Here is a 22,283-nt window from a genome sequence, read left to right on the forward strand (position 1 = left end):
GCATCGCTGGCCCAGAATAGCCCCGCTCGGCTCGCAGGTGCCCTTTGGAAGAGGCTTTGCCCCGCTGGCATCAGCGGTACCCGTGGGGGGTTTCCCCTGCCAGAGGCATGCCAGGGGACCCGAGGCATACAGTGCATGTAGGACAGCCAACCTTCCTCCTCCAAGTCACAGCATCCTTCACTGCCTGTGTGAGTGGCTCTGCCCCGAGCTGCAGCAGCCCATGGCAGGAAACTACGCAGGGAGCGTTTTCTGAGAGGTCACTAAGCGGAGCTAGGGTTTTCACTCTCTTCAAGGCACTCTCAACCTTTCCCCTTCTGTTCCTGCTGCAGACTCCACTCTCTTGTGGTTGTCCCTAACCCTCCCTGCACCAGGCCCTGCTGTCTGCACCCTTCTGCTAGAACAAACTTCCAAGAGGCTGATGCTGATTTCACACCTTCCTCCTCCCTTTCCCTTCTCGTCCCGTCTTGTATTAGTATGTCCTGAACGCGATTTCCAAGCTAGAAAGCAGCTAGAAGGGCATCCAGAGTGGCCCTTCATCGTGGGTAAAACCTGGAAGATGAGGAGCCTGTGCTCCATGCATAAGCTGGTTTGGACCCCACATGCAAAAGGCAGAGGGCCACCCAGAGAGTCTGACAGCAGCACTCCTTGCACACCTCTGTCTGGGGCCAGAGGCTGCACAGCCCTTGTCCCCATTGCTTTGCGGAGCTCAACATTTCCCCAGGAACCGCAGAGCCATTTATCCTGAGGAAAGGTTATTCTGGGACCTTGGGGCTGGATGCTGCCAGGTGCTGAGCGCCCACATTGCCACGAGGTGGGTGTGCTTTTCCACGCTTAGGATGTTCACACTTACGATCTGACTTAAGATGTTCAGCGTGCTCATCCTGAAAGCTGACAGGGACCCCCATGGGGAGAGGTGCCAGGGACGATCCTGGCCGTGCAATGCTTCTTGCTGTTTGCACCCATTCCGTTCCTTGGGACCACCAGCCCTTGAGATTCAGGCTGACTCTGCGCATCCAAGAGCTCAGAGGTCCTGACCCAAAGCAGAGACTGCTGCTGTGTTGCGGCTGTGTGGCCCCAGCCTGGGCTCCCTGCATGGGGAGCCTCACAGGGGCACCTAGCTTCAGGGTACCTGCAGAGAGGGGCTGTGGGAGTTTGGTGCTGGGATCACTGGAAACGTGGGCTCAGAGGAGCTCCTGAGAGCTGGGAGAGACGCTCATCCCCCTACGGCATGCAGAGCCTGCTGGTTTGGGGCTTCCTCGCTCTTGCACGTTCTCTGCTCTCTTACACATCCCTTGTCCCAGATCCCTGCCTGCCTGCAAGCAAGCCCTGGAGGCCAGCCAGTGGTTGTGCGTGCTTTAAATCTGTGCTTGTACAGCTGACAGCCTGGGTTAATTCCCATGTTCCCTCTTCCAGCTGCTTTTGCAGTCATCGTGTGTACTTGTGTTCACATTGGGGCAGTCCTCCAGGGTCACCCCACAGTCAAGTGTCCTGCAGTTGTGAGTAAAGATGCAATGAATGCCCTGACGGTGCCTCTGAACTGGACACCTGCTCCACTCGTCCCACAAACCAGGCACTGCAAATACTTCCTGACTCCTCTTAGCAAAAAAGCTGCAGCTGTAACATGCCATGGGAAATAAGCAGGGGAGATTGAGGGATCATCAGGTCTGCAGCCTGGCAGAGATGGCAGAGAATTTGTGAAAAAAATTACACGGTATCTAGAAAATAGACGTGAACTTGGAGACGTGCAAAAAAAAACCCCAAAACAAACAAAACAAACCACACAAAAAATGCAACCACAATTTTTCTATCAATCCAGGAAAATTCCCTCCTGACCCTAATCTGGCGATAGCGTTAAGCCTAATGTGTGAGCAGACCTCTGGGACTGTAATGCTGGAAGCACCAATGCATGAGGCCCTGAGCCTGTCTTTAGTGTTCTGGAAGAAGGAAAAGCTCAGTACCTTTAGAAGCAAATTAAGGGGGAAATCGTTTGTTCTTGATCTTTGCAGTGACCAGCAGAAACCTGGAAGCCTGGGGCTGAAGCAGCACCTCCTCCAAACAACCTTAGCGCTGCTGACTCCTTGGCCAGCCAGGAGCTGTGTCCCAGGCTGAACTGCCCATCTCCAGGCCTCCTCCATTTAGAAGTTTATGGAGGGAGTTTTATCAAACTGTAAGTTAAATTCATCTGGGTTTCTCTGCCCCATTACCATTCTTGGAAGGCTGGTCCAGAACTTCACTCCTGGTAGGGCTAGAAACTCTCCAATTCACCATCTAAACTTACTCATTATTTTGTGCCATTGTTGTAAGTCTTAAAGATTTTCTTAACATTTTCTTATTTACAATTTTCTTTCAGTGGTTCTTCGGAAATACATTTGTCCCCTTGCAGCCAGAACAAGCCAAACTCTTCTAGTAGATCTTCATCAGTTTGTGCTTGTTTGTATCAGTATCCAAATAGTTTTTCTCTGTGCAGTGGAAATTTATCCTTCCTGGATGCAGAGCCACAAGGATGTTCTGGAAGAAGTCTCACAATGCCCTGCGCAATGGCAATAATGTTTCTGACTCTGCTAAAAATAACTTGTCTGATACATCCTAGCATCATGCTGTTCCTCTTTCACAGAAGCATCACGCTGCTGCTTCACATTCATCTTCCAGTGCAGTAAGGTCCTTTTATTCCTTTTCTGATGAAATGGTGCCTCCATTTCATCAGCTTATAGCGAATGTCCTTACTGCTGGTCCCCAAGGGTTTACGTTTGCCCTTTCTGCTACTTCCCACATCCCTTGACAAGGTCAAGGTCCCCTTCTTCTTCCTCTATGAGGAACTACTTCTCTCAGCACTTGCAACCCTCCCAACCCTGTGCTCCCTCTGCATTTTGGGAGCTCTCACTTGGCTCTTCGGAAATTACCAATGGATTTACTAACCTGAATGTATTCCCAAGGTACATGGTTAATATGCTTCCTGCAGGCTGGTCGTGCTTGGTTTTGATGCAGCTTGGGCAGTCTCTCCTGTATCTCCTTACCAACCTTGGGACTCATCTTCACCCTCAGCAGCAGTTTCTCCCGCTTCGTAGTGCATCATCCTTAACTCTGCATTGAGTGCCTTAGTCTAAGAAACTGGCAGCCTCATCTAAGGATAATTTCTATTGCTCTCTGCCCATTTCATTAGGTATCTCATCGCTCCCCGTGTTTCCCTAATCACCTTTACTGAAACAGAGTAAAACCCACTTTTGGGTTTTCACCGCAGTTGGCTCGTGTCTCCTCTTCCCCACCCCTCTCCTTGCAGGCTCTGCTCCTCCCTGCAGCTCTGTTGCCTGACTGATAGAGCAATCTCACCATACACTAGAACAACGTCTGAAATAATGTTGTACTTTACGTTACAATGAATCGACAAGGACATTTGCTTTCCCTCTTGTCAGACGATACCTGTACCCTGCTGTTCTGGCGCTGTTTATTGCCTGGCATTCACTGGGAAATTAAAGGTTCCTATAATTGCACAATTTCTACTCTTTATTCTTCTTGTAGCCGTAGAGACAGCGCAGTTTATACTCGAGGCTGCATCTGGTGCGTCTGTAGCCAACCCCTGAGAAGACCTGTGCAGGGCCCTTTTTACCACCCTTTCTCACACCTCCTCAGGACATATCTTATCCGTGTCATGCCCTTTTATGTCCTTACAATGACCTGTTTTACTAGCAGTGCTTCACAACTTCCTGCTCTCCTTCTACCGACGGGGAGCTCCCAGCCAGCTTCCACGCGTGCTTATCTCTACGACTTCATTCCAGGCGGCACGCTCTGCCTCCGCCGAGCGTCCCAGCACGCGCTGGGGTGCACCATCCTCTGGCTCATCATATTGCCAGTTTGCCAAGATTCTGGCTTGCCTGATGTGACCACAGCAAATAGCACGACTTAGGGAGAAGCCTACAAAATCAGTGGCCGCAGGCTGTCGCAAAATCTTAGAAGGAGAAGAACTTGTACCGGGAATGGATGAGGGAGATAAAGGATGTGGTATTTCTAGTTTAACCTCAGAAGATTCTGGTTAGGTGACAACTGAGCCTTAGGAGATAACACCGCTAGGACAAATGGATTTAACACCTCCCGGCTTAATTCAAGGGAGACCCACAAGTCCATATGAAGCATGCTAAGCAAGGTAAATTGAGTGCAGCTAGAAGGCTTAGTCAATGGGTAAGCTACAAGGTTGTGAAATTGTGTACGATATCAATATTGTGTACAAGCTCTGTTCCCAGGTGAACCGGTGAGTATTGGAAACTGCATCTTTAAATACCTTATTTTTAGAGGCAGGAAATATGTAGAGAAGCAGCAGAAAATATACTTTCTCTGTTACCTAGAGACAGTTGGAACTTGTCCCTAAATAAAGAAACTCTCCTTCAAGTACCTGGGGGCAAAGGGATTCCCGAATACCACTTGTTCGCTAGAGCAATGCTGCACAGGCTTAGAAAATGAAGTTTAACAGCTCTAGCCATGCAACCCAAGAGAGGGCATGCTTGACAGCATGACTCAAATGGTGATAAGGCTAACAAGCAAGAGGTCTATAGTCCATCAAAGGTCTCGTGAAGTGCACGTGGGACATTTACGGTGCTGTGCAAGGAAGATGTGCAGACTGGGGAATGTCTGTGTACAGCACCTCAGGGTCCAGCACAGGGGCCTTAGAACTTCCAAGACCTGAGGTTGCACTTAGCGTGTAGACAAAGTACTTAAACTGGTTATAAAAAAATGCACATTAAACGTATAACAGAAGATCATAACCTTTGGGGAAACGCATGGTACAATGCATAAGGAACTAGTTCAGACTACTCTTGGGCTTTTATAGGCTTTGAAGCCTGGCTACTGCACAGTTAGATCCCACTTCAGTCCATTTTCACCAGTGGACAAGACTGTGAGAGCTACCTACAATCTCTGTGAAGGGACCTGCAGGATGTATCTGGTCATGAATTGTAGCTGCCACTGGAGGAAAATGAATAAGTCAGAGTCCTCCGGATGCTGGTGGAAGCAGGCTCCGGAGAAGGCAATGCTATTAATGGCCTGGATAAAAGGAACAGGTCAGAGCAGGACAGGGTCTCTGGAGTACCAATAGCAACCAGGGAAAGAGGTGACAGCAGCCAACACCGCTTACTGCTATGGACAGCTGTTCTCCTAATCCCCATCTCTATCAACATCTCTAAACATCTCCATGTGAGAGCAAGGTTGGTGAAGCAGTAACCCCTCCCAGAACCACAAGCTGGGCTCAGTTTTGTCTTTGTTGCCTCTTGCTCATGGTGCTTTGGCTAGTGGCTAATTCCTCAGACCTCGGTGCTTCCCAACTGACTGTTCACTTCAGAGTCATCTATTAATGAAATGTCTGTAAGTTAACAGGGACCGAAATCCAGTCTGAAACCATCAGTCATCACCTTATTATTTCAGCAGTATTTTCTTCAGCCTGCTGGAAGACATATAATGGAGTGAGGCAATTACAAGGCTGGACCCAAACTTCAGTCGAAATTATACATACACCCATTCCTGTTAAACCACAGCTGCCTGGGAGGCAGTGCAGGATACTCAATACCTAGCAAAAAAGGTTTGGATGTGCACAACTCTGTCTGGTGACAGTAGCCTCTAGTCAAGGTCATTTTTCTTTACTGTTCTTCCCTTAAAGCTCACTGTTGGGCCCCTGATTCCCTGTAGGCTTCCTCCTACTGTGTAAAACATGTTTTTATTAGTAATCTTCATGTTTTTAGCAAGCTTCTGTTCAAAAACTATTTTGGCTGGCCTAATAGGCCAGTTGGGTTGGTTGTTTTTTGGTTTAGGGGTTTTTTGTTTGTTTTTTTGGTTTGGTTTGTGGTTTTTTTTTTTTATTTAACTTGGCAGAATTTGGGATTTTCTATATTTCTTCTTTGGCCATAGCTTATACTTTTTGAAGGATGTCTTTTTACTTCTAAATGTCGTCTTTGCTCAGCTCTTTAACTGTGCCAGACTTGGAGATTTTTTGTTAGCATATTTTGAGTGATGGCATATTTAAAGCTTTAAGATGGCACATTTAAAGCTTTAAGTACAGGGTCTCAATGTCATTGCAAGCATTTTGTCCTTTCATCAGCTACTTTAAAATTCTTCTTAATTACTCCCCTGACTTTTATACTTATTCCCTTTTGAAGGAGAATATACTCATCTCCCTTTTAAGTTACATTGCACTGCAGTGTACTTTTTCTGTTGCTTTTTCCTCTCCTGCAGTAATACTGAATTTGAGCACATCGCGTTCGTTATGACAAAGCAACTGTTCACTATTACATTTCAAACTCCCTCCTGTGTACTACTCGTGACTAAATCAGGAGTTCATCCTCCACTTCGCTCCTCTGAGTGGTCATTCTAAGAACTACTCATTTAGCAGGGCTAAAAATACAGCCTTTGCATCATTCTTTGACATGGTATCTACCCGGTCTATATGGGGGTAATTAATATCTCCCATTATCATTATGTTTTCTCCCCTGACAACCTCTTAAAGTCCTCCAGCTGTTCTTCATTCCACTATCCTAATCAGGTGGTCAATAGTATATGCTCAGCATTACTTAGACACGTATCAATACATAATGGTTCTCTAGTAGTTTAAACAATATCTCAGGCTTTTTTTCTTTTTTCCTTTCTTTCTTTTTTCCTTTCTTTCTTTTTTTCCTTTCTTTCTTTTTTCCTTTCTTTCTTTTTTCCTTTCTTTCTTTTTTCCTTTCTTTCTTTTTTCCTTTCTTTCTTTTTTCCTTTCTTTCTTTTTTCCTTTCTTTCTTTTTTCCTTTCTTTCTTTTTTCCTTTCTTTCTTTTTTCCTTTCTTTCTTTTTTCCTTTCTTTCTTTTTTCCTTTCTTTCTTTTTTCCTTTCTTTCTTTTTTCCTTTCTTTCTTTTTTCCTTTCTTTCTTTTTTCCTTTCTTTCTTTTTTCCTTTCTTTCTTTTTTCCTTTCTTTCTTTTTTCCTTTCTTTCTTTTTTCCTTTCTTTCTTTTTTCCTTTCTTTCTTTTTTCCTTTCTTTCTTTTTTCCTTTCTTTCTTTTTTCCTTTCTTTCTTTTTTCCTTTCTTTCTTTTTTCCTTTCTTTCTTTTTTCCTTTCTTTCTTTTTTCCTTTCTTTCTTTTTTCCTTTCTTTCTTTTTTTTTTTTTTTTTTCTTTCTGGAACCTGGACAAATACTGTGCTAGTAGCCTGAATCACTTTCTGTGGCTTCACATCTTGAGCTGCTTCTCTGGCAATCATCTTCCTACTGAAATGAGACAAGATCTTACACTGGCTTCAGTTTTTTGTTGTTGTTGTTGCTTTTTTTAAAATAAAATTCACATGTTCAATGTCTAGCTCTGGGCTTTGCTCCATGAAAATGTCTTCCTTCACCAGCTCCTTTTTCAGTTTGCTGAATGTACATTTGTAACTGAAAAGAAAAATTCTATCACCTTGGAGAAGGGCAGAGATATTTTCTAGCTGCATGTGCTCCCCCTCATCCTCGGCAATGACAAGAAGCATTTTACGGTCATTGCTGGTTAAGGTCAGCTTACTGTGTATAAAGACATCCAGCTTTTTGTACCCATACTGGAGTTCTTGCCAGGGTGATGGGTATGGTAATCATTCCTTAATTTCTTCAATCTCTATTCAGAAACTGGCACTATGTTTGCCACTTTTCACTTCTTGATTATCAAGGTCAGCTTAAGCAGAAGGTTGCACACTGCATCAAATAATTCAGTGATTTCATATCTGAAAGCCTTTAAAGTTCTTGGGCAAGTGCCATCACAATTAGTCATTTGTTGCTGAGTCTCCAGCACCTCCCTCATGCCTTCGCAGTGACCACAAGCACATTTAACATTGAGTGTAGTTTTGAACGTGGCTGTGAGTGCAGGATACCAATGTCTGACAACATTCTTGAGCACTGCCTTTATTGTTGTTGTGTATCAGGTTTGGGGCTCTTTCATGAGCAACTTGAAGCTCTCAAACACTTTGCATCCTTCATTTTGGGGCACGGTTGTCAGGTTGCTGGTGTGGAAAGCTCGTAAGGCGTGACGGTCTGTTCCCCTTGCTTCTCTCCTAGGATGCACCAAGCCTTCCTCTGAGCTACCCATATGCTTGGTTGAGTTAATGTTTTGTTGTTTCCTATTTCTGTAGCATTTATGGTTTTGGCCAAGCTCCTTAATGAACTGACTCCCACAAGACTGTGTTGTCTGCTGATAACCCTGCTAAGAACTTTGGAACTATAGGGAGATTGCCACCTTTCTTGCAAATTTGACTGAATCGGACCAAAGTTGGTTAAGTTCCTGAAAATTTCCTGACAGTCAGCAGTGGCACAGAGGAAGGACAGCTGACTCTCTCCCCTCGAGTGGGGGAAAAGCAGAACCCAGCAGTTATCCGTTCTTTAGCAGCAAAACGGCTCATCTGTCACACACGTGCATGACCAACTGTGCTGTCACGTGTGAAAATAAGTGTCATGCAGAGGAGATATGCTTCGTGTGTGCAAGGGACGGTGGCACTGGAGCAAAGCACACAGAACTGAACCGAGTCTGCTTTTCTTTGGATCATGGTGGGTACCAGACACAGCCCCAGCCTAAGGAAAAGATATCTTGCAATCCCATGCTTTGCTTTGCTTTACGAAGGGCATTTGTAAAACCCTGCAGACGCATCCAGGGTGGAAAAATATTCACTGTTGTATTGATCAGCAACACTTATCTTGAGGATTTTGTATGTATTTATTTGGATTTGGAGGGCATCTGTGTGTAAATGAAGGGCTTTATCTGTTATTGTCCTACAATATCCCCATTCTTGATTTTTTTGTTTGTTTTTTTCACCCATCCTGAGACTTTTGAAAGTATAGCATTATCTACATTTAGCCTCGCTTAAAGACAAACGAACTATCTCAAGTTGTATTTGCTGCAGACAGCTTGGCTCTTCCAGCTCTACCCTGGTTTCAAGTAAACATTTCCTTATCCCCTCAAAACAGTTACAGGTTGACCTAGTGTTCACCTTGCTGCATGCACCCTTCCTTTTATTACAAAGGTGATCTTTTCTAGTCCATTTATTCAACCCTCCAGCTTTCCTGTTCCTTTAATAGGGATAAACTCCCTGCTGTAAACCCCAGATTATCCCTGTCCACCTTCCAAATATATTGCTTTCTATTTACATTAATATTACAACTACTGACAACACATTGTCTTGTGCACTGAAATCCATCCAAAACGTAATGAATATCTCATTTACTTTCGGGCTGACAGTCTGTCCGTCTCCAGTGAAGCTGCTATTGCACGTGACGCTAAAACCCTCTGAAAAAGGGATCCGATTGCTGCCCTCTTCATCCATCCTGCGTGCGCTCCATGGTGGTTTGCAGACTGCTGCCCAGCAGCGTAAATGACAGTGTTTCCCCTCCCACTATCTGTGGATCATGGCGTGTGTTGCTCTGCGCTGTCCTCAACTTGACTGCCTCTTATCTGTCAGTCTCGCCTCTTGCAGGATGCTGGAGGTGCAGTTGTATCCATAGTGTCAAAACATGGCCCACAAGCTTTCTTGGATGGAGTGACTTTTGGGAGTGACTTTTGCTGCACAGCAAATGCTGAATGCCTTGTCAAAGGTTAATTTTGTGTCTCTTCCCATTGATTTGGATAGACTTTCCAAACTGCAGTGTGATCCTTGGCCTGTGATCAGTCATGGTCTCCTCTATGATTTCACTTCTTTTTTTCTTAATTCTAGGCAAAAAAAAACCCCAAAACCCTACCTTGTTAGGTTTTATTTCAATGTGGGAGGGAGTACAGACATTTGTGTGAGCTCCTCCCTGCAATGGGCCCAGCACAAGCATTTGCTCTTGGCTTGCATTATTTTACCTTTGTAATCCAAAGTTTGCTGCAGGGAACAATCCTGTCCTGGTGAGAAAACTGAGAAGATAATCTCTCTTTCGTTACTATAAATCATTTAACAAATGCAATATACTGGAATTAAGCCACATTCCTCAGAATAAGGCATGTTTCTCCTTAACTTTCAGTGAGGTCTCCTTTGTTGCTCTACTTGACGGGATGTAGCCTGCGTTTGTTCTGCTTGGCTGGGCGTTCCCCAGAGGACTGGGTTGCTTGCCTCTTCATTCAAAAGCTCACAGCGTGTGGATAGAAGCAGAGTTTGTGTGATATGGTAAATATAATTTGCTGATGACCGGCAGAGGGTTACAAAATTGAATTTGTGCCTTTTTTCTCACATGTCTTTGTACTTGTGATTCAATGCTGCCTTCCTGAGACTGCGGTATCCCACATTTCCACTGGGCACATTTCTTTCTCACCTTTCCCTGCTTCCCACACCACCTCTCCACAGCAGGAGCTCTGCCTGATCTGGGCTCTCCCTCGAGTGTGTGAGGTGCTACCCTAGGGAGGAGTCCCAGCCTCCTTGTCTGGGGCCCCCAACAAAGGCTGACCGACCCCTGGGAAGCTGCAACACATCCATGGGCTCTTTCGTACCCTGCCTCTGAGGGCACATCGCTGACCTGTAGGTTTGCATGTGCTTGGCAGTGTGCTGCTGCCTGTAGCAGATCTACAGAAAAGTGTTTTGCTGGCATATCTGCTTAAGAAAGAGGATAGTCCAAGGCTGCCTGTGGCAAGTCTCACTTCACTGCAGCTGGCCCATTTCATTCAGACATCTGCTGTGCTGATGGAGAAGGTGCCACTTTCAGAACGGGGTTGCCTTGAGCACCAGCTACACAGGAACCAGACTCTTGCAAATCAGCAATTTACAATCCATTCCCTTCTCCCATTTCTGTGTATTTGTACTGCGTGTACAAAACCAGCGAGGCAGGCAGTTTACAGGGGGTGAGAGGGGGGTAAATCCTGGTTCCACTGAATCCTATAAAGGCCATGTGATTTGATGGGGCCATTTTTTATTCCCACTATTTCCCTGCCTCTGGCACCTTGGGCTGTAACGATACCGGGTGTGGTGCAACAGCGGGTCAGAAGACAGGTTTCTGTTCTAATGTCTTTCTGCACATTTTCTGTTCCTATGGCAAAACGGATGTTGGAGAGACTTGCTGTAGAATCTGCCTTGAAAGTCTTACCTCTGAGATGCCAGGCCCTGCTCGGTGTTAAGTGAAATTGTCTGCAGCTCATTAACATCAAAGCATTTTCTCCACTGGTCTGGGCAGCTCAGTAGTAACCAGCAGATGAACCAGAGAGCAGCTACGCTCTCCATTAAGCTTTGCCTGCAAACAATTAACATCAAAGGGGAGCCACTGTGAAACAGGGGAAAAACAACGCTCCCACTGCAGCAAGTCTCAGAGCTGGTGGGGAATCGGGAGCAGGCCGAAGCTCCGTCCCAGCTAGAGAGTTTGTGCTGAGACGTTTGCAGGAGCGAGCAGAGGAATGGCTGCTGTGGCCTACTGATGGTGTTGGCCAAGAAAATGGAAGATGCGCTTTGGTTTGAACAAAACTGTCCGATGGTGTTGGTGGCAGCATGGTGCAGGCTCTGGTATATCAGACCCGGTCCAGCCTAATTCTGGGATCAAGTCAGATCTGCCATCACCTTGGTTGGTGATTGCTCACTTAGCTGTTGCTCTTGCTGGGTCTCCTGAGGCCAGCCCCACTGTTCTTTACACCCTCCTCCTCCATCCCTCTGAACACAAAAGTTTTGGCTAGCGATTCCAGATGTTGCTGCCCTTTTTTTAAGTGGACCTTGACCCTCTGTTTGCCCTTCCCCACAGGAGGCCTGTGGAATTAAACAATTTTTTAGATTGCAGGACCATTCCCTTCCTCTAGCTCTCAAGCACTTTCTCTTGCCTTATGTACTGGATCCTCTGGTTCATGCTTTCCTCATCCTCTTCTTCTCTGCTTTGGCAGTGGGTAAGAAATCTAAATTGTTGGTATTTATCACACTAACAGTCTGTGATTAGCCCTGGGGGGAGCAGCAGGGTTTGGAAAACGAATTAATTCTCATACCCACTGATAGTTTTACCACAGCTCATACGTGTCCCAGTCAGAGATCAGAAGCTTTTTGGTAGGTGCTGCACCAGCACAGAATAGAAACGTGGGACTTTCTCGAAGAGTTTGCTATCTAAACATCAGTCTAGGAACAGAGGATTGCACAAAAGAGAACAACAAAACTGGAACTCTCTATTAATAAGTGCTGGAGGTCAAGATTAGAGATAATATAACCACAGCAAGATGTGCCAGCCAGCACACGTTTCCTTCCTGCTAGTTCTGCCGAGGGAGTGCTAACCTCCAGCCACAGGGCGTATGATAGAGCTGCAGGGCACAGCCAAAACAGTTAAAGCCACCAAGGTTTGTGAGTCAAAGTTGTAGGATGTGACTTTCAGGCAAGGTACTTTCTCCAGAGGGCAGGCACGCTTTGTGGAAAAGCATGAGTAATTCTGTTCATGCTTGCTCAAAAAAAGTACGTTCGAAACCGATCAGGCGGTGTGAAGGACAGCTAATACTATCTGGGCAATATCTGGCCACAGAAGGAGGAACTATGGAAATTTATTTTGTCCACCCTAGAAAAAGGAGGGCTACATGGAGGCTGTGCACGGAATTGTGTTAGGGGCAGGTTGGGGAGAAAAGATGCTTAAAAGAGCACTTCAGCACCACCTGGGTGTAAGCGGATTGAGGAACATGGGCTGCTGGTATGTTAGGAGCGGCTCTGCAGCCACTGGGGAAGGGAAATTTGGAGGCAGCCTCCTGAAAGGAGTTAGCGGGAACAAGAAACCAAACTTGCTCTGAAATGGACATTGATAAATTTAAGATCGGCATCAGATGACCCATTGCCTGTCACAGCAGGGATGCGAACTAAGTGCAGAAGAAACAAGAAGATAGTAACAGCTTGATGGCCAATAGCCATGTTCACAGCAAGCTCATCACCACTAAGTTTATTTTGCGGGCATCGGAGCAAGAGAAGAATCTTGCAAGGAAGAATTTGCAGGAGGGCTCTTGTGAAGACCACAGTGGGCAGGCACTAGTCCTGGTGTATCTGGACTGATAAGATGCAGGGTCAGCAATGATTAGCCTCTCTAGCAGCTTGTCCACCCGCTGTTCCTAGCTATCATCCAGACTGCAGACAGAAGTTCCCTGCTGGAGACTAGAGCATTCCTGTTGCAATCCTTTTGTTTAGATCATCTCCCTCTCAGGGAAGAGGTACTTCTGAGGTTAGTACAGTGCCTAACAGGCTTTTGAACCGGCTCTAGCAGGCGGCGTGTCTGGACTTTGAGTAGAAGGAAGATTCCCCACTGCCAACACAAGGACTCTGGAAATGAAGACTCCAATGGCTTGTCACACTGAAAAAGGGGTGGAATGAAGACCAGAGTATCACCAACAACTGGAGTGAGGTGCAGCTCAGGACATCGTTCCTGAGCCGAGGTACTCAAAGAGCTTTCCCAGTGTTTGTAGCAGAGAAATTCTCCATAGGTCATGCTTTCCTTCTTTCCACCACTAATGGCTTTCAAACCACAACTGGGATTCCCTGGTCACTAAACCAGGCTGCTCCACTCACAACAACAAACTTTGCATTGCCCTCTTCACAAGGAAGCTGCATCTTGAAACAGGCTTCTTGCCTCTTGCTATTCTGGTTGCTGTCTGCTCTGGGAAGTTCTGCCTCCTACAGTCAGAAACCATCCTCTGACCACCTCCACAAGAAAAGAGACAATTAATAATCTGTCTTTATGCTATCATTGGGCTTCAGCCAGCTCTGTCCCTTCCTTGAAATTTACACCCTTTCCCCACCGGAGCTTCCCTGGTACAGTGGCAGAGCAATCACACCTTGGTTTTGCTTTCATTTTGCTGGACTAGCCAAACTGAGCTGTCCTGGCCTCCTTTTGCAGGACAGGCTCATTGCTCTCCTACCTACGTGCACCAAGAGCCTGCTCTGTGCCTCTTGGAGTTCCTTTTGAATAGGACAACTGGCTTACTGCAGCTGCGACTGCACCTGAACAGCAGCTTAAGATATTTCCTGTGGAGAGAGAAGTGTTTATCTGGGACATCCTACTACCACATCTGCATACAGCCAGCTCTGACCTCCCTGCCTTTCAAACTCCCTAATTGTGTGCGGCTTGGCAAGGTGAGGGTAACGGCTCCGGTGGTTAGGGTGGGGGAATAAAGGCCACGACTCCTGGGCTTCGTCTCTGGCCTTGCTGCAGGGTTTGGGGTGAGACATTTCATCTTCCCGAGCTCATCCTCCGAGCTTGCAGAAAGCTGGTGCCGGTTTTCCCCTGCACAGGCACCAGGCAGTACCACACCTGCCCCTTGCCTATCAATGCGGTCACCGCTTGCCGTCAGCAATGGTGTTATTGCATCATCAACCCCCTTAAAATGCCTGAGCTCAGGCTGGAGGGAGGTCTTTGTTCTTGTGGTGTAAGGCTGAAGGGTAAACGGACACGGATAAAACACAGGAGGTGGTTGTGGCAGGGAGCCGCCATTGCGGGATCAGTATCGGGAGGCCTCTTGGCTGCGGCAGCCAAGTGTCTTTCCTTTTCCTCATGGCCACCAACAGACCCAGTGTTTTTAACTACACCGTGGAGCAAAGGAGGAGATTTCAACTCTTCCTGGCAGAAAACTCTGTGGCCCCCTCAGGGGTGGGATGTCCCCCCAGGGGACAGTGACCCTTCTGGGGTGGGACGTTCCCTGAGGGCCAGTCACTGAGGGGTGGGATGTCTCCTCAGGGGACAGTGACCCTTCTGGGGTGGGACGTTCCCTGAGGGCCAGTCACTCAGGGGTGGGATGTCCTCTCAGACGCAGTGGCCCCTCAGGGGTGCGACATCCCCTTAGGGAGGACGGCAGGCCCCGCTGGACCGCCGCCTCGGGCGTACCGCGGCAGGCCGCTCGGCCCCGCTGCGTGACGGAAGGCGGCGGGGGGACACAGCGCCCCCCAGCGGGCGGGTGCGGCGGCGCCGCACGTGCGGGCAGGTGGCGGGCGGGGAGAGGAGGCCGCGGCGGCGCAGGCGCGCGGCGGGAAGGGGCCGGCGGCGGGGCGGGGCGGGGCGTGGCGCGGCCCGGCGGCGCCTGCGTGGCGCGGCGAGGCGGGCGCTGACGGCGGGTGGGCGTGGCGCGGCGCGGCGCGCGGCCCTTCCTTCCCGTCCCTGCCCCCCTGGCCGTGCCCGCCGCCGCCCCCACCCCCACCCCCGCCCGCCGCCCAGAAGATGGCGAGCCCGTGCGGGCGGCAGCAGTGCTCCATCGAGAGGCGCGGCGTCCGCCACCAGCTCGATTCGTGGCGACACAAGCTCATTCACTGTGTAGGTGAGGGACGGCGGCGCGGCGGGGAGGCCGGGCCGGGCCCCGCGGCGGCGGCGGCGGCGGCGGTGGCGGGGGGAGGCTCCGCCGGGGGGGGGGGCCGTGAGGCGAGCGGCGCCGCGGCCTGCGGGCCCGCCCCCCTCCCCCCGCCGCCGCGGGCCGCCGTGAGGCGAGCGGCGCCGGGCCGGGCCCCGCCCTTCGCCGGGGAGGGAGCCGGGAGGGGGGTCCTGCCCTGCCCTTTTGTGCGGCCCCTGTCAGCGCCGCGCCCGCTCCTCCCCGCCCGGCCCGGCCGCGGCCCCTTCAAACTTGTTTACGGCGGGGCCGGGGCCGCGCCCGCCGGCGGGGAGCGGCCCGCCTGTCACTGCCCATCCGCCGCCGCGGGAGGCGAGGCGAGCCCGGCCCGGCCCGGCCCGCCTCGCCTGCCCCCGGCCCGCCGCCGTGAGGCGAGGCGGGAGGGAGGGAGGCCGCGGAGCCGGCGGCGGCGCGCCCGCCCCGCGCCCCAGCGGGAGAAGCAGCGGGGGGAGGCTCGGGAGCGAGGGAACGCCGTGGCGGGGCCGGCGGAAAGTTGTGGATCGGGGTGTCGGATTGACGCCGTGAATCCGGAGCGGGGCCGCGGGGGTTAAAAGGATGTGTGATTGCTTTTCTCTTCTTTTTTTTCCCCCTTTTTTTTTTCCCTTCCTCCTCTCTTGTGCGCGTTTGTTGTTATGCAGGCTCCTTGCAATCAAATATTTGGGGATTTTGAAAAAAGAAGCCCCCAACGCCCTTTCATCTCGAGTAACTTTCTCCGTTCAAAATATAGATTTTGCCCTTTTCTCTTTCCCAGTGAGAAATTGAGGCCTTTTCTACGGGTCCCAAAATACCCATAAACGCCAGCTCTAGGCCAGGAATTTGGTGGGTGTCTGCAAAGATAGTAAAATAGGTTTGACAACAGTAGGCTGTAAACTTCCAGCATAACCTTAAAAATCTCTAACCAGAACACTGGTACGTCTCTTCTTCTTTGGCCTCCTGCTTTTAATTGAGCACAAATCCTCATTTTATTTTTAAATATGCAAATATGGCCATAATCTGCCAGTGACTGCTCAGTGTAGGTAATCTGTAATAACATTCACAGATTCACTTTAGTTCCTTGTGTGCAGAGTTAAACCTCTTATTGTCAGTTAGCTCAGCATCCTAGTTCATTATGAGGGATTTGAAACACCATTTTTGGTTACGCCAGGAGTTGTAACTGCTGCTGTATATATTTTTGGCTTCGTCTAAATGTTCAAATTCCTGTAATATAAAAGTGTGCGCTAGATGCTTGTTAACTCCAGATTAATATGAGTAATTAACTTGTTTTAAGCATGAAGCTATTCAAGGGCAATACGTTGCTGAGAAACTCAGCCTCTGCATGAAAGTGCTGGGTTTTCTTTCCAACCAATTATTGATGCTTCTAGATCCAGTTTATGGGGTTTTATTTTGATTCTAGCTGTGCTACGTTAGGAACATTTTGTTAGCTTCCACCTCTGCTTGAACTGGATTTATTTTACTTCTCTCTTCTTGTCTCATCTCCTCTTGCCTCAGCTGCTGGGGATCACCTGTTCTAGTCCTTTCCAAACTCCCTACTTGCAGCATGTCATCTTGTCTTTGCCTCGGTCCCTGCTGCTTTGTCGTTGGGTCCTTCAGTCCTCCAGTGGAGCTGTCCTGCTGCTCAGAGCTTAACCAGATAGCTGTGAGGAGTAAATGGTGTGGGGGGGGGAGAAAGAAAGAAAGAAAAAAAAAAAAAAGGATAGTTGCTGCTGTTGAAGATGTCGTGTTGGGATGAAATGCAAGAATTGTGTCTGTTCATTGTGCTGCTCATTGGGAAAATCTTGGGTAGCTAGAGGAGTTTGTGTTATGTGCAGACTCAAGGAAAATACTATGTTATTAAAGTTCTTAGCAACCCTAAGTGCTAAAACTTAAAACAAACACCACCGCCACCCCCATTTATACACACCCTGTTCCACTTCCCTAAAGCTATTTAAATTGCCAGCTCCTGGAGAAGTTGCTTTCTCCTCTATCCCTTCCATATCTCTTCCTCGTGCTTAAATTTGATATATGTTTTGTTCCTCCAAAAGATTTCCCTCTGTGAAAGTCCCTCTGTGTGTGTTTAACAAAAGATACTGTGAACGCTGTTAAGCACAGAGTTGACTGGGATTTTTTGGAGGTAAAGTACAAAACCATTTTTAAAAAAAAAAAGTCCAAAGTGTAACAGTGCTATGTGACTTTTTATCTTGATGGCACTATGTCATAAATAGTTTCAACCTCAAATTGATCAGCTTTATGATATCTCGGGACCTGCCCTGTTCCTAGTATGAATCTTGCATCAATTGTTGGGTCATATAAATGTGTTAATTGTTACCTTTTTTGATTTTGATATTCTTTTCATAGAGTTATAAAAGGTTTATTGCTCTAGCCCAGGATGTCCAGCTGAAATTATGCTGTGATCTTAACCCCTTTCCCCAAATACATCTCTGTTGCCTTTTTAAGTGGGTTTTGACAATGTTCCTCGAGATTTGGTAGTTGACCTGTTAAATGATGTAACGTTCTCTTTCACCTTGGCCGTTTGTAGAAGTCTTTAAGAATCTGTTCCTTCAATAAATACTGATACATAAATATGGGGAAGCAGTGTATGGGAAAATCCTTCTCGTTACTTCAGAAATACCCATTCGTATTTCGTTCTGAAAGTAAATTTGAGGTGTGTGGGATTCTCTGTGTTAGCATCATTCCCTGAAAAGTCATTCTAATACCACACGGTGTGGTAGTCAGAAAAAATAAAGCCTGTGGTTTGAACTAGTGCATTTGGCAATAAAAATGGCTTAAGTAATTCCCTTTTCCCTCCTGTTTCTTGCTTCTGCAATAGGCTGCTCTGTTGGACTGTGGCTTCATGACAGTTTGTCAAACTAAGCTTGTGCTCTTCAGGGGAGCAAAACCACAGGAGGACTGAAGGACCCACCTTTGCCCACAGGGAGCCAATTCAGGGGAGCTATGCTAGCAGAAAACATCATCTTTTGGAGGGAGTAGAATAATTTTCTGCTAGTATAGCTCACTGCACTGGCTCACTGTCGGGTCAAGCAAATACCAGTGCTAGTGCAAGGAAGAGGGTGAGAATGCATAGCTGGTGGAAAGGAAAAGAGTGAGAACGCAGCAGCAGAGACGCAGATCATCTTGAACTGTCACAGAGTTGCACCTTTGGTTGTGCCAGCACAGCTTTTTGTGGGAGGTAGCTCAGGGAACTGATCTGGCTTAAACCTTCCTTCCTCATCATGCATTTCAAACCTCTTTTCTGGGGGAGGGTGGTGGTGCGGCTGGTGGGGGGCAAGTCCCGAACAGTTCTGTTAATGCAGTGATGCAATTGAGGGAGCAGCATGCCGTGGCCCAGAGGTGGAGGGAAGTGTGGAGAAGGGGTGTCTAAGCTCTCTTTGCAGTGAGCTGCCCTGGGCTCGCTGCTGTTGAACCACAGCGTAGGAGGGGAGCCAGGAGTGGCGCGCAGTGTCTTGATGCCCTGATAGGACTTTGATTCTAGAGACACGATATGCCAGATGATAACTATTTGATGCTAATATATGTGCTCTCTGTACCCATCTTGAGTGTTTCTCAGTGGCCAAAAGCAGATACCTAGAGACAAATGTATGTGGTGGTTTTTTTTTTTTAAATTAATTTTTTTTACACACACCCCCCCCGCCCCGCCTCCAGTCACTTGCTGAATTGGAAATGGTTGATGAGATCAGATCAGCTAAGGAATGGGGAGTTTGAGGGAGGAGAGAACCCGTAGATCCCTGAAACCCTCCTGATACCTTTTATACAGGCAGTAATAGCATTGCAATGCTGTGTGGTTACTGAAGTGATAGTTTGAGGTGGTTGCATGCATTTCTACTAGCTGGTGATGCTTGGCCCTTTGTTAAATATTAGCTATACTCTTAGAGACTCCCTGACTGAATTACAGCCTGTGTTGGGGGGTGGGGGCAGGGAGGGAATGTAGCAGTGATCCTAGTTTTGGGAGCAAAATGATGATTTAAAGAGAAAACCTGTAACATTCACATAAGATTTCCACTCAGCTTGAGCTCTGTCAGTGTTTCACTGAGATGCTGCTTAGCTGTTGATTTTACTCTTAAGCTGTCAAAATAAGCTGGAGTAATTTCCTTTTTTTTTTTTTTTTTTTTTTAATATGATCGTTGCTGGTGAAATACCGCAACCTGAGTACCTGATCTGTTTCTGTGTACTAGTTTGTTGAATGGTGGTGGTCTTCCATGACCGTAGATACTTAGGACTAAAGTGTGGATCCTGTGGAAGAAATATGATACATCAGGAAGTATTAGAAGCTAATATTAATCAAGAGAAGGTGTATAACAGTTGAATAATTCTGAAATCTTTATTACATTTTCTTATCTTGATTATTGCTTGGGTATAGTTCCAGCCTGTATGTGATATGAATTAGCTGCTGCTTCCAAACAGTTAGCCATGTTATCTCATTGTTTTGGAAGTAGGCTTGAGTCTCCAAGTGTTTAACATAGTTCTGGTTCAAAGGGCAGATTGTATTTCTTTGTTCCAAAATGAGAAAGCTTATTATAGCCCTGATGTTGATGAAAAATAATAATAAAAAGCAAGTTAGCTGAAATTGTGGTCAAGTAAAAGTTTAAATGTAGGGCTATTCTAAACTGCTATCTGTTTTAGATATGCCCCCCACAAATGTGCAAGTGGTACTATTTGCCTTATTTCAACCTGCATGTAATGTAGATGCAGCTTGTGGCTTCTTTTATTGATATAAATCCATTGTACAGATACTTTACAGTGTAGTAGCTGAAGGCTTGTTCAAAAAGATATGGTTTACACACACAAAACATTTTTGCCTGTTGGCAGGATGGATACAGGGAGGGAGAATTACCCTTTTATGACAGAGTTATGCCAGGAAAAAAACTGAAGCAGCTGTCATTTAAAAATAAAAATCTTTAGTTGTAAGGAGTGAAATTTACAGCTTGATATTTAGCTTCACTTTAAATGCGCATGGAAGGATGGTATGCATCTGAAGAACAGTAGAAGTTGAACTGCGGGGGACGAATCTAGATCTGTTTCAAGTATCTCTTTGGATTCACCATAAATCACTTCAAATTTGCCCGTGTTTCCCTATTTGCAAATGAAGAATAACTTCTACCCTGACAGGGACAATGTCAACCAAACAAAAGCATATTCAAAAAAATCTTCATAATCACTTTGTATTATACCATCTTGAGTTCTTCTTCTGGTGGCTGTGACATGAAATTTTGGACTAGGCCAAATCACTTGGTTTGTTTCGCATTTCAACAAAAATCTATTTTAATTTGTGTGAAGTAATAACTATCACTGCAAGGTGGGAGGTTTCCTTCTTGGGACATGTTCATCCTGCAGGAAGTATAGGGTTTTTTGACTTAACTTTTAAGTAAGAGCTAATGACATTCAGAGTTCATCCACTTTTAATAGAACTTCTCAAAATGAATTACAATAAACCATTCTGTGTATGCAGGAAATAGTCCAAATCCACCTAGATTAAATCTTTGTAGTATTTATATTGAGATATATATACTACAGATTTACAGCTTTGTGGTATGGCACGATTTTAAAAGAGTACCTGAAGGATTGTTCACATTTTTTAAGCCATTTTTTGACAATTTGTGCTATATATTGATGCTAATCTAAATACTGTTATGTACAGAAATACAATAACTGCACTTTAATTAAGAATGGATGATACAAAGTCCCAATTCTTGTGCTCAGTTGTCTAAATCCTTATTGCATAGTACTTAAATGGCTTAATGCTCTGCCATCTTAGGTTATCTTACATCCAGACAAGTGTGGGTTTTTTTTTTGTCTGAGAACTTGTGTTCTTCGTGGCTAATGTAAAGTAACAATGAGAATACTTCCTAAAAGTCAGTTTAGGCAAGGTTTGAGGAAGAGCAGGCATTTAATAGGGTTAAAGAAAGGTAGCCCTGTCATACTGGTCAGGGCAGAGGGGACACTACTGCAGTGTTTCACATGGGACTTTCCAATCCTCTTCCTCACCCTCCTATGTATGTATGTTTTTGCTCTTAAGTGGATGAAGCTTTGGTTCTTGAAGGTTACTGGGATGGATATTTCTAATTCTCTAAGAAATACAAAAATTTGGGGATTTTCTGAGGGCAGGATTGGATGGGATGGGCTGAGCCAATCTAGGCCCTACCTCTGGCCAAAAGGGGTGGTAGTGCTTGTTTTTACTAAACTGACAGAAGACTGCAAAACCAGCTAATCTTCTGGTGATGCTTAGTAACCTGAGTCATCCTAGCTAGGAATGAGATGAGAGGAGAGCTCATCTGAAGCACTGGATGGAGTCATGTCCCTAGGGTGAAGGGAAGGGGAAAGAACAGGATAGCCTCCTTCAAAGGCAGGGAGTTTTCTGGTTTGCATCTTCTGTCTTGTAACTGCGCTACAGACTATGGTTATGTTTGACAGCAGTGCTGTCTAAGCTGGCTTAAATAGTCCCCTCTGTGCTGGCACAACTATGTGTGGCAGCTTGGTGAATCAGTTCCCTGACTAGACTTGACTGGAAAACAATTTTTTTTTTTTTTTTGCTATAACATCTGCAGAGGATGGAGAGGCAGAGAATGAAGAGTTGAGGCTATTCAACTGGTATTGTCACATATGCACAAATCCAAGTTGTCTTTTGCTGAATAAGTGCTAATTTCTGCAGGCATCGTGTTCACTTACAGTAGCAGGAAGATTGCTTCATTCTCCCTCTTCAAAGTGCCATGAGTTATACCATGCTCTCTCCTGGATAATGAACTGTGGGCTTTGCTTTCCCACCCATGTTGGATGCTCTCGTCCAGTACCTCCATTAAGAAGTTGCAGCTTTACACCACCTCTCCCCAGTATTCTGCAGGCCTCTGGGGTTCCTCAGTTCTCTCTAATAAATCCATGTGGCCTCAGCTTCTTTTGGGAAAGCTGAGGGAGAGGGAGAGCTTCAGTTTCTTTCTTTTTTTCTTGGAGAACACTGTACTGTTATTTCTCTGGACATCTTCTAGTAATTTACCTTTTACCTCAGATTTAGTTAGTCTTGTATGCTGTGTAGTATTGTGTATCCTT

The 22,283-nt window shown here is 46.6% G+C and overlaps 1 protein-coding gene across 8 annotated transcripts in view; it reads left to right on the forward strand.

Annotated features, from left to right (window-relative positions):
- Positions 1–2,087: 2,087 nt before the first annotated feature.
- LCOR (ligand dependent nuclear receptor corepressor) overlaps positions 2,088–22,283 on the forward strand; it is a 101,028-nt gene continuing 80,832 nt past the window's right edge. Inside the window, exon 1 of one of the 8 annotated variants that reach the window (XM_075504713.1) lies at positions 2,088–2,167. In XM_075504713.1, coding sequence (XP_075360828.1) covers positions 2,146–2,167 — 22 coding nt within the window. In that variant the 5' untranslated portion in view covers positions 2,088–2,145. Of the gene's footprint in view, positions 2,168–15,021; positions 15,183–22,283 lie in introns of those variants that run through there. The other 7 variants (XM_075504722.1, XM_075504712.1, XM_075504714.1 and 4 more) reach the window with 7 other exon arrangements.

This window comes from Mycteria americana, chromosome 6, assembly GCF_035582795.1.
Source record: "Mycteria americana isolate JAX WOST 10 ecotype Jacksonville Zoo and Gardens chromosome 6, USCA_MyAme_1.0, whole genome shotgun sequence".
In the NCBI taxonomy this organism is placed as follows: Eukaryota; Metazoa; Chordata; class Aves; order Ciconiiformes; family Ciconiidae; genus Mycteria; species Mycteria americana.